General features: G+C 39.3%; 1 protein-coding gene across 1 annotated transcript; it reads left to right on the top strand.

Moving 5' to 3' along the window:
* The first annotated feature begins 147 nt into the window (after positions 1–147).
* Positions 148–12,530, top strand: LOC110980498 (palmitoyltransferase ZDHHC3-like). The gene is made up of 9 exons (XM_022237252.2): positions 148–328; positions 2,694–2,782; positions 3,309–3,388; positions 3,947–4,059; positions 4,645–4,706; positions 6,449–6,542; positions 6,941–7,013; positions 7,961–8,090; positions 9,301–12,530. Exons 1-9 carry the CDS (start codon positions 210–212, stop codon positions 9,378–9,380), a joined length of 840 nt encoding a protein of 279 aa, XP_022092944.1. The 5' UTR covers positions 148–209; the 3' UTR covers positions 9,381–12,530.
* The last annotated feature ends 145 nt before the right edge of the window (positions 12,531–12,675 follow it).

Raw genomic sequence — 12,675 nt, forward strand, 5'->3', positions numbered from 1 at the left:
ACGGCTAACAAATATACATATAACTACATGTACACTGTACATGTAGAAACTGCCTGCCGGATGAAGCCAGCGAAGTGACTGCCCCTTTTGATGTGATGCAAAAAGTGGAGAGACTTTAGTCGGGTTCCTTAGCTTACTTTGCGGAAGTGACAACAGACACAATCGCATTCAATGATGTGAGAGCAGCTCAGGGAGCAGACATTTGAAAAATGGTTGTTTTCCGGAACGACCCTTGCGGCATTGTGTGCCTTTTTATCACTTACTTTGTGGTACTTTACTCGGATTACGTAGTGATAGAATGGCTTATAATTCCGACCATGTTCGACAGGTAACGTGTGACAAGGAAATCATGAAAATGCAATGCATTTTGAGGGACTTTTCGAGCGCATGGGGGGCCGGGGGCCTAACAACTTAACAAGTAACATGCCTGCCCAATGGCATGGCACCCGAGAACTGTGGCCGTAACATGGTCCGGTTCGCCGGCAGTCACACTCCCGTCGAGCCCCACAGTTCAGGGTGTATGCCCATGCATCACGTGCATGATGGGCCCCAGTCATACTGGTGGCGCTCTCTCGGTCTCGATCAGTCACGTTTCTAGTGTCAGTCTCTGGTCATAATCTGAATCTGATCATGGTTGGTAGGCTAACAGGTTGTTTCTGGGGCATTCATAAGGACTAGGCCTAATACTAATAGTAGTACTACTTTTCAATATGTTCCAGAGTTGTAAGTAGTTCTAGTTGCAAATGTTTGCGAGTCAATCGTAATGTACATTGTACATGCAGGCCAAGTGACTCGAGTCATTAGGCAGAAAAGCTGAGTACATGTAAGTAGGCCCTGTTTATAAATGCACTCTTTCAAAGGGCCAAAATTTTAAGTTTGAGCGCAAAATTGATTTTTTTAATTTTTGCAAAACCACAAATTTTGTCAAAAAAACGGCACACGTGATAAGAATTATATGGTACGCTCAATGCTATCTGCGCAGATTTAAGATACATATAGGTCACTGTAGGTAGGCCTACATGTATTCAACCTTACAAAAATTGCACAAGGTGTGCAAATTTCAAATTTGCTCACTTTGAAAGATTTCGCTGAATAGACCCTACCTGTCTGTTTTCCTTCCTCCATGCTGTAATCAAGCTTGAGCATGTTGAGTCAAATATATCAGCACAATACGGTGAATAAAAACAAGTCATTATTGGCATTGTTAAACTTACCTCAAGGTAGTAAGGTACATGTACATGTAAGTACCGTAGACCTACTGCTAACATGCGGTCAATCATGCCTCATCTTACTCTTCATAATCGCACATGTGCATACATCATAGGCTAAACGAAATGAAAATTCTAAGCATTTTTGCACATTGTTTTTTTTTTTTGGCAAAAATCTTTGCTTTTATTTTTCAGACTGGAGACTAAGTAATTTTCACTCAAGTCAGGTTTCTGATGGGAGACTCAAGTCATCTACTGGCAATGACTCCAGTCAACTCATTTACTCATTAGAACTTGGAACTCAAATATCGACCAAAACGCGGAGTATACGTATACATGCACTTTGTACACAATAAGAATAGCACTCCTTTGCATTAATAATGCAACCCTTCTCCCATAAAATAGAAATTTCTTCAACCGGCAAATTAATGAAGATACACGTACATGTTCATGTTTGAGGAATACTGAACCCAAACCAAATTTTATCTGAAAAGCTTACCATGAGCCAGGCTTATCCATGAGAGAAATCATGCCAAACCACTGTTACTACAGTGTACATGTTCATGGGTCATTCCAGAAATTAGGAGTTCATTTTGTTTCCCTGTCCCTGTCACATCTGACGTAGGATTTTGTAAGTTTTGAACACATTCTCTCATTTCCAAGAGTTGATGAATTAATTGAAATTACCAGCCAAACAAATAGTAATACGTAGTTTGAAAGCGACTTGTACATGTAACACTAACAGGGACTTACATGTAGATTCCTGTTTGCCTGTTGAAATATTGATATAAAGGTTACGCATGCTTCAGTGCATTTACAAAGGAACAAATATGCCACCATTTCCAATGCTGAATATGCTGAAATTACATTTACTGATATCAACTACATACTTCATATTTTGTCATGCCCATATGCATAGACCTATACATAGATCTGTTTAATGCATCTGAAGGAACTTACTGTTAGACTAGGGTGTACCTGTTTAATTCTGTGATTCTCTTGTACATGTATAAATAATGAAATTGAGGCTCAATTTGGTTATAAAACAGAGCCCGTATAAAAAGGTGCATATCCATGTATGAAAATAAATCAAATTAAATTGCAATTTCCAGGGGTGAGATTTTCTAGCTTTTTAGCTGGTTTCAGCTTTTTTGTTTTTGATTTCAAGTTTTTTTTCCTCACTGGCTGTGTACAAAAGTATAGGAGATTTTCACAGTTCAGCTTCGTGGTGCCTTTTTTCAGCTGTTGTCAACAATTTTTATGGTTGGTCAATCTCACCCCTGAATTTCAGAACAACGTTTCAAAATGTTGGCCAGCTCTCTGTAGCCTGACTTCTTCAACCTCCCTTGGACTTCGACTTGAAATTTCATTTGTTTTAACAGTCAGATTTTGCAGTGCGCAGCAAGGCATGGTTTAAAAAAACACCTGTAATGTGGAAACGTCAATATTTGCAAATCTGGTTTTTCCTTTTTTTTCTATTCGCAGTATATGGGGGGCCTTCCATGGATTGGTTTTCAACATCATTGTTTTCATGATCTTTCTGTCACATCTCAGAGCCGTCTTGTCAGATCCCGGTGAGCATTTTACATACATGTACATGTACATGTACACTGCATAAAGCATGCATGGCATAAAACGTAAACCTAAAACCAAAATGTTGAGTTTACATGCACATGTATACATGTATGCTGATCTTCGTGAGTGGCTTGTCTCTGTTACATTGTTCATGTGATTATATTTCCTAATTAAAAAAATGGCTTGGAATATTCCTGGTCCATGTTGCTGTTGGTACCATTGTCGGGATCAGTAAGGCTTGCTTTATATGACTGCGTTAATTCAATCATACATGTCATGCATGTATTGTATATGTATTGCAATCATTCTACATGAAATCATGAAAAAATAATTATATACGAGTACATGCAAAAAAAATACATGTTTTGGCAATTATGGTAATTTGTACATATTTAGAATGAATAAGGTGGTCTATGGTTGCTGTATTTGACAATACATCCGTACTTAAGAGATCTGACTTCTTCCATTAATGTTTGTGAATCAGACCTTCGGCATGTTTGGTCTCTGTCATTCTTATGCATATAGGTATTGTTCCCCTGCCCAGCATTAACCTGGACTTCTCCGGCATGAAAGCCGGACAGGTACCCAAGAAATTGGTCACAAAGGTACAGTTTACCGAAGAAATCACAAATGTTGCATTGTGGCAGCATTGGTGTACCGATATGGTAAATGCATGCTAATGATTACATGTTGGTACCTACCTTTACAGGTGTCGCCATATTCAGGCGCATTATTGTATATATACACATATCTATAGGGAATTTGAGAAAATGCCAACAGGAAACTTAGATTGTTCTCTCATTTTGTGCTTCTTGAAAATTATGCCTTGCAGTGCTTCTTGAAACCGTTCTTGTTAACTCTGCGTAAAATTAAAATTTCGATCCATGCTCTGATTTGTCATCCAAATACATGTACATGCGGAATTTAGCAAAGTGCTATCCAAGACTCAGGATTTCAAGTGGTTTTAAGTAGGGATGTTCTATACAGTATTTGCTTTCATTGTGGTTTGTGTTTTTTGCCAGATGCAATGAGAATTTACCTTTTAACGATGTAAAGAGAAGCAGATGGAGGTGCCACACCCCTCTTAAGTGCACATTTGTGATGTCTAATCCAGTTTTATCTCTTCGCGGCATGTTAGTAGTCTTTTTTTGTGCATTTCATAGGATGGTATCAGTTGGTCAATTTGTCAAAAGTGTGAAGCCTACCGACCTCCACGGGCTCATCACTGCCGGATATGCCGACGATGTATACGTAAAATGGATCACCACTGTCCATGGTAAGTCTCCCTTGTGTGGGAACCTCAGAACAGAGCTGTAATCAAGGGGTACATCGTGAGGTCCGTCTCAAGTCATTTACCATTCAAAATTAATTATGATAAAGACATGTTGTCATTTCGTCGTCATGCCCTGTAACCAGGTTCCCCAGTGGGGAAATTAGGCTGGAAAAGGTGGTCAGAATGAATTTACTTCATAAATGGTCCGAAAAAAACTGGTAACGGATAGTAATAAGTTGAAATGTGCTGAAGTCCCTGTGGATGATTTGTGGATTGTCCTGTATAGAGGTGTACAATGTACCAGTAGCAGAGATCAATGGCTTGAAGCGTACAATGTACATGTACGTATTTACTGCTCCTGTTTTCGATGTTTAAGTTAAGTCTGGAGGTTTTATTTGACTCCTGGAGGTCACAGGTTCAAATCCCACTCCAGTCAATTTCTTTGTTCATCTTTATAATTATTTAACTCTTGATAAGTTTTTGATCTGTCTCATAAGATGAATCTTGTGTGGGTTTGGTGACTTTTCAAAGGATGTTTGAATTCTTTTGATTTCTGTAATTGTATGCTTGCATATTTTCTCTATTCAGGATCAATAACTGTGTCGGTGAATTCAACCAAAAGTATTTCATACAGTTTCTATTTTATGTTGGTGAGTATAAGTATTTTTACAATTAGGTTGGATGCAGGTGGGGCTGAAGAGGTTTAGAATGTAGATAATTTGGATCAGGGTACCAATCCATGCTGGAAGTCAGTTTCTCAGTAAAATGATTTTCTCTTTGTCTTTCAAGAAAAAGCAAGGGAATATGAAAAAAAAACAACCTCAAATCAGGTAAAAGTCTTGGAAGAGAAAGCAGTCACTAGTCAGTATGTTATATTTGGTCTCATGTCCGAACAGCCTGTCCATCATCCACTGGATGACCGGCTGTCTTGGCTTCTTAGTGTGGAAGTCCTTCTTTATCTCACTTTTGCCTGGAAAAAATTATACAATTTAGTTCTAAAATTCTAAAAATATTTACTTGAACCCAAGTAAAAATATAGTTTTTATCACTGCAGTATACATGTACATGTACTTTATAAGTGATAGTATACATGTGTGCACAGTCGAACCTCAAAGAGGTCCTTCAGACTTGGCAAATTACCTTGCTTTAACAGGAGCCTTGTATTATCAGGAATGAAAACAATGAAAAAAACAAAGGATTGGGAAGTAAAAAGTCCTTATTTTAAGCAGAATCTTTTATTAACGAGGTTCGACTGTACATGTACCAAATTACATGTATCCCATCCATGTGCATGTATTAAAGTTGGAACACTTGACATGTATACATGTAAGCAGTGTTCAAAAAGTAAACATCAACAAGTCTGAGAGTTTTATACATGTATACATGTACATTGCAGTATTTGTAACACACATGTGCATGTATACATGGTACCCATATTGTTTGTGGATTAAAATCAGTTTGTGGATTGAAATCTGTTTGTGGATTGAAATCTGTTTGTGGATTGAAATCTGTTTGTGGATTGAAATCAGTTTGTGGATATCTGTTTGTAGATTGAAATCTGTGGATTGAAATCTGTTTGTGAATTGAAATCTGTTTGTGGATTGAAATCTGTTTGTGGATCAAAATCCGTTTATGTTATGTAGACGTCTTTGTGATAATTGTTCCAACTGGCCATCTCCTCTTATTGAAACAGTTGGCATGGAGGTATTGGGTAGACTAGTTGGAAGTCAACAGAGAATGTCGTTTTTTTGAGTACCAGTACATGCATATGGCATACATCTTCTCCGCTCTCTATGGCCGTGACATAGCAGGATCACTCACTGTGTATCAGAGTGAATTGTGTTCATGTGCAGAGAATGGGAAAACTACTGTGCATGTAGTGCTTTGCTCACATGTACATGTACCTGTGTGCAGCTCACGTGTAGATACAACAAACATTCTGGCAAGGTCCTGTGGACTTTGTACTAATTAGAGTCAATATACCTGTACTGCCAACTCTAATGATATGGCAAATTGTCATTGCTTGTTTGTTCGTTTAATTATGCACGGTGGGAGGAAAAACAGATGAATTGCAGAAAATCACAGCTAGAATTTAGAAACATTACAGGTGTACAAGGTAACTTGTAATAGCAGGTTGTCATTTGAATACTTCACGATAAAGCTTGAAATATTTCCATCAGTAATGAGGAATTTGATGTATGAAGCTTCTAAATGTATGTACATGTATCTGCTTAGTAATATTGCGTGGACAGAAATGCCCCTCCTGATCAACCTAGATCAAGCTTGATCAGCACCCCGAGCATACAAGTACGTTTACTTCAAATCCTAAGCAACATACCATACAAGTGCATGTTGTAGGTTCAGACAGTCGTTTTTGTTAATTTTCTAACAGGTGTTGCAGGGTTGTATGCCATTATGGTCACCGTTATTTCCTGGACCTATGACTGTCCCATTTGTCAGAACATGATACACAAAAATGCCAGAATGTAAGTACAGTGTACTTGTACACACAAATGTAGTTAGTTTGGTAAAGATCGTTGTAGAATGCAGCCTGGAAGACGTATGGCTATTCATTCTTTTGATTTATTGAGTATCGTGGAAATCCATCATACGTTGTACACCTGTGCAACAGTTCCCTCCCTTGGTCCTGAGAAAAAATAAACTGCATATAAGTCAGATATTGTTTCTTTCAAGCAAAAATAAAAACAATTCTAAAAACAAAAAAAACCACCTAACTTTTTGCCCCGAAATAGTGCTGTCTTTCTCCCCAAAAGTAAAGGCTGTTAAAGGCTGCTTTACGAAATTCCAACGTTGTCTTGATCTGGAATAGCCTGAGGAGATTTAGTCACACAATGTCACCATTTTATTTTGTTCTTATTGACAGAGCACATAGCATCATCTTAGTGGTTCTGTCCCTCCTTTTTGGTTTGTTTGTGATAGCCATTGGCTGTGATCAGGTGAGATAAACCACCATTCGATTTTCAGAGCGGTAGGCCCGAGATATTTCTTCGGCTTGACTTCAGAGTCCGTGTTCATGTACATGTAGGCGGCTACAGGAAAACTGGTACAGGTGTTTGTTGAGTGACTGTGCATCTGTAGGGATCCTGGTCAAATTGGAAAGTGGAGACTAGAATAGGAATGCTATTGACATGTAGTCTGTCCAAAGGTAGTCTACAGCCAACGGTTTGGTTATGGATGGTTTGGCAAAGAATGAGAAATGGCATGAAATTACAGGGGGGATTGTGATGTACGTGCACATCTCTCCCATTTTTTGGCCAGGGAACGGCACTTTGACATACTCGTATCAAATGCCCACCTTTTGGATGTGCTATTTTTCAACTGTCCACAATTTGCATATTACCAATAAAACTGGGATCAAACAGTCCCAAAAAGCTGTTAAAAAGTACCATTTCCATTTTACACACAGGAGCATGCAAAGAAATGTTTATTGTGAACAGCGTCCCTAGTTTTATGTGGTTTGCCACCTCCACCCTCAAAGTTACCACTTTCCATGGCCAGGCAATTGAGGATTTGGCATGTACCATCCCCCCCCTCTCCCCGGTCAGCACGGATTTGTGCCATTGAAATGGAACATGATGTGGTGAATAGTAGCATCATCAATCATCCACAAGTTTTTCACATTGGAAGATATAAACCTTACAGAGAATGTGTTATGGCTTCCTAAACAGGATTCAGGAAGATTTCTTACAAAATACTTGGACCTCGTGATGCACAAGTTAAGGAAGCCTATTCCCCTTTTCCACATGCGGCTGAAAAATCCCATCAGATTCATTTTCCTTATGTAAATATCAGGTACTTGCTAAAGCGTACATTTTCTCTTGTTTTTCTGTAGGTTTTCTGAACGATTATCATTAACGTTGACTTGTGCTTGGCTTGTTTTCAGTTTCAAGCAATATTTGAGGATGAAACTGCCGTGGAACATGTGAAGAACAAAAGTGGCAGCGTGAATGGTTACAGGAGCACCAAAGATCAGAAATCCAAAATGATGCTCCTTCAAGAAGTCTTCGGAAAAGGTAACAAACTGTATTTTAGGCCGTGTCCGAAATGGGCCTCCCGAGCTACGGCTAGGTCTGTTGTCTACGCGTCTCCACGCATTCCCAATGGAGAGAAGACCTAGGCCTAGCTCTAGACAAGAGATTCAGATGTAGCCTTATTCCTTCACCACCACCATATTGCGCTAAATCTGGGCCGATAAGTAAGTGAATGTGACTCCAGTTTGCCTACTGCCTGTTCTTGTTTGGGCTTGGGCAAGGCTCGTGAGGATAGTGGTTGACTTTAATCGGATCACATTGGTTACGGTCCATCAGGCTAACTGCAGCTGTGTGTATTGCGTTCTCGCTCACTCGTTTAAAGCGTGTCGTCAACCCCCTACATGTATACACACACTCAAACGCAACATCGTGTATCGGATGAACATTTATTCTGGCCGTAACTGTACTTAATCTATCCAAGGTGGGTGTGATGTACACACAATATGCTACCATTGTGATCCAGCCTGGCCCTTAACCTTGATCGTAACTGTTGACCAAATCGAAGCTTGGACAGTCCAATCCCTGGCTCTTTGTGATGACCATTTCCACAGCACTAGAAATCGGGCTTCAGGATTAGCCTAATCCCCGTCTCTGGCCCAGATGCAGTTTTGTGGTTCATGCTGGGCATCTCGTGCCTTACCGTGCACTGGGTGCAGAATGACAAGAAATAAAGATTTGTCACACGTGGATGTTGTTTGACTTGTTTATTGCTCCAAACAGAAGAACCATTAGCAATACAGCACATTTATGCAAGACCGATTTTAAAAGTGTGAAATCAGTGATATCGATTTTAATCCTAACCCACTACCCTAATTGCACTGCTACGCTGCTGAACCCAACAACATTCAACAGCTCTAAAGCACGCTGAACTCAGCATACTAGAGCAAGACCACTTTTATTGGGTCTTGTTGGGATTAGCAGGGTTAGGGTTGAAGGGATAGTGTAATGGTCATACATTTACATCATCGGACCCTACTCTTGTGAAATGGGGTGTCCAGCCCCTTCCCCGTAGTTCTGGAATTTGCTTGCTTTGCAAGACTAAAGGCTTTTGATTTTCTTTGCTGACGATAAAGTTACTTATTTTCCATCCTTTGTGGAACACTCTGAGAGGCTGTGTATGGACTACATATATACATGTATGCACAGAAACTCTCTCATCTTCCCCTGTTACTTCATTTCTCTCGGCTATCAGGATCTGTCTTCTCATGGATGTTGCCTTGGCGGTCTGCTCGTCGAGTTCCACTCACTCCACCTGTTGACTGGGATGTATGACATGTCTTCTTCCAGACATAGTCTTGCAGATTGCCTCATCTTTGTTACTTTTTTTTTAATTTTTGTCAAATACATGAACACTGTTAAAAGAACCAGTTTTGAAAGTAAAGCGCCTGTCAATTGATGAAAAAGTCACGGAATCGCTCGGCACGGATTTGTGCTTAGCAGGGTTTCAAGCAAAAAAGCCAGGTGAGACAATTCTATTACTAATGACAAGTTGCTTGGCTAATTTTTGCATCATCCATGTAGTTTGCAGCAAATCCCTTTCGGGAGATTTTGTATCCCCTCAAACAAATATGATCAGTTGGTTGCTATTCGGACAAGAGGCCCCAAGATCCCAGAATCACAGTGAAGATGCAACTAGCCTAAGAGCACTTTTCTGTCACTTTCTCGTGTATGTAGTGGCCACAGATTGAATGTCAGGCTCCAACAGTTGCTTTGGAAATATATCTGTGTCTTTGAACTCCCATCAGTTATGAGGGAATGATGGTACCATCGTTTTACCATGAAATTATATTGACGGTTGCTAATCTCACTCCTGAAGGCGTTATTACTGTGATGTCACTTCAGATACAGGTGTACCCCTGTTACATTGAGTCAGTAGAAAGCTCTGCCGAAATTGAAGACCCTCACACATGTTCCTTTTTAACTGTTTGGGTAGAAGTTAGTTTTTGATTAGGTAGAAAGTAGTCTTGAAAAAAAATTTGTGCCGAAGTGGTTACACCCCTGACATTATCCATCACTTTGTGCTTGACAAATAAACTGACCCTTTTTAATGACACCAGAACTGAAAATATTGTGAAAGAGAGAAAAATATGGGTATAATAGATTCCTTTAAAGCATTGGTCTGGGATGTGCACGAGGAGGCATTGTATATAATGCATACATTTGTAGGGACAGACTATCTCCCTGTTCCCTCGTTTACATCCTTGATTGCCATAGATTAGATTTCACTCTTTACTTAACATGCCAAATATTTAATGTAATTAAGGGATTGGATGATTAAGTCAATAGATTGATTTCACATTAGCGCCGTCTGCGCATATTTGAATCGAAACCGAGGCTCTCCGTGTTTAACTTGACCGCGCGCGCCCGCGGAGTCCACACAGTACATGGAATATCCGGTTCATAAGTGTGACGCCACTTCAGTTTAAACCACGCCCACTGCATAAGATACACGACCGTCACTGGTACGTTAGTTCGCGGTCAATTGTTGTTATTTATTCTTTTGATTATACGTGTGGAGCCATCCTGAAAGACTCTTCCACAAAACTTTGCCGCCTGAAAAGTCTGAATCTAACATACCTTTATGTATTTTGTGTCTTGACTCCTTACTTTCAATCGTCTGATCGTATTAAGAATTGAAGCTGACTCATACAGCCTCGTTTTCAAACACGGAAGTGCGCAGATCGACGCTAAAAGCGTCGTATTGGGATCCATCTATTAGGAGACGGCAGACAGATTTTTTCTGTCGAAAAGCTCTCTTCTTTGTCATTAATTGTGTATATTATTCTGCTTTATACATGTATATTTTCTGTTTGGCATCATGTTTATATTGATACATATTTAAGTAATCCGTTAACAATCACCATCATATTTAAAGGTGTCGCATGTACATGTGTATAAATGTTACCATGAAATTTGTTAATGGATCATCATGTCAATACGTGTATGTAGTTTTGATTCGGCGTATTTCCTGTTTTTGCATTTATTTTAACAAGTGAACTGAAAAGTTTGATTTGTGATGGAGAGTTGTAATGAAGTCAACAACTGCCAGTACCAAGACACCTGTTGTCAAGTGATAGGCTATTCAAATGAAGTGCGATAACAGCATCGCTTTGTCGTAGTTCAACCTTTGCTAAGTTAGTATTTGTGGCCTGATCGAGTGCATTGTGGGTCACAACTCAGGTGTAAAAAAAAAAAGAAAGTTCCTTGCTGCCAGTAATGTTTTTTTCCCCCCAAATGATCGGCAACGTGCTTGGAAAGTAATTCTTCAAAACTGCTATATTTCAGAATATTTGCTCGTTTTACAGCAGATAATTTAAATCCTCCAAACTGTTAATGGGGACTCGTAGTGATCGTGAATGCTGTATGGTGTTTCAATCAAAGTGTTCAACAATCTCTGCAGATCGATAGAGGAGAGTGTTTATATCCAACTGATGCGTCGTAGCGTCCGTAGCAGATCATTTGTTCCTCGGTTTTAGATAAGATTCTTCGTTTTCGGGACAGGAGTATATACTGCATCAACGTTGACTCTCTACATTGATACGACGTAAGAATTTTTTTTCAGGGTTGGGGATCATGAACTGCACATGCGCCCTTCTTGTTCATTGTGGTTTGTACACGCAAGAGTTTTTTTTGTTTTAACTGGAAATGAAAAGCTGAAACGTTTCAAGTATCAAGTGTAGCAATTGAGTTTTACTGAGTGGAGATGTACTTACAAAATTTATTGTGAGCCAGATACGAAAAATTTACCATTTTATTGTGAATGTTATGATTTTCTTCTCGACACGGTTATGGTGACCGCGCCACGGGATGGAAGGCTCAGGATTTTTTGACACCCGTTCGTAAGGACTCATCTGATTTCTTACACTATTAATTATTGATAGATATATAAAAGGTGATTATCTTTTTCAACATTTCAAATGACGGATGTAATTACTGTAAACCAGTAATTGTATTTTCTGTTTGTTCAATGTGAAATAAGCATTTTGGTGTAAGCGGCGTGGCCTGCACTGTTACGGCCAATAATGTAATATCCGGCCGATAATGTAATGCAGGCCGATAATGTAAGAGAAATGGACCGATAATGTTATTACTCAAGCAACCCATAATGTAATAAAAATCAGCCGAGTAAGTAATGTAAAAACGCCAAACCGGTCGATAATTCAATAACACGGAGGCCGATAATGTAATAAGCGTATACATTATCGGTCAATTTTAATTACATTGTCGGCCGGTATTACATTATGGACCGATTATTACATTATTGGCCGTAACAAGCACGTATGTGTAAATGTTTCAAACTGCAATTATTAGACTTCACGAGTTGTAACTATGGTAACAGGAAGCAGGGATGAGTTCCTTTGTCACCAACATACATTTTGATAGAATCATTTTAGCTTGTGCAATAAAAAAATTAAAAACCAAGTATCTGCTGGTGGACCTGATTTTTATCTGACTGGGAATCTTAATCGACTCAAGATCAATACGTCAGAGCCTAGCTGTCTCGTTTACAAAATAAGGGGTCTAACTTAAACTGCAAAGTTTTGTACGTTTGTATACAGTCGATGAT

This window comes from Acanthaster planci, linkage group LG10 (genome assembly GCF_054643075.1).
Source record: "Acanthaster planci isolate LZ-2023a linkage group LG10, COTS_SCS, whole genome shotgun sequence".
In the NCBI taxonomy this organism is placed as follows: Eukaryota; Metazoa; Echinodermata; class Asteroidea; order Valvatida; family Acanthasteridae; genus Acanthaster; species Acanthaster planci.

Coding starts and splice junctions, on each gene's coding strand:
- LOC110980498 (XM_022237252.2), top strand. CDS start 210: ATGGTTGTTTTCCGGAACGACCCTTGCGGCATTGTGTGCCTTTTTATC. Junction 329..2,693: donor ATTCCGACCATGTTCGACAG/GTAACGTGTGAC, acceptor TTCTATTCGCAG/TATATGGGGGGCCTTCCATG. Junction 6,543..6,940: donor ATACACAAAAATGCCAGAAT/GTAAGTACAGTG, acceptor TCTTATTGACAG/AGCACATAGCATCATCTTAG.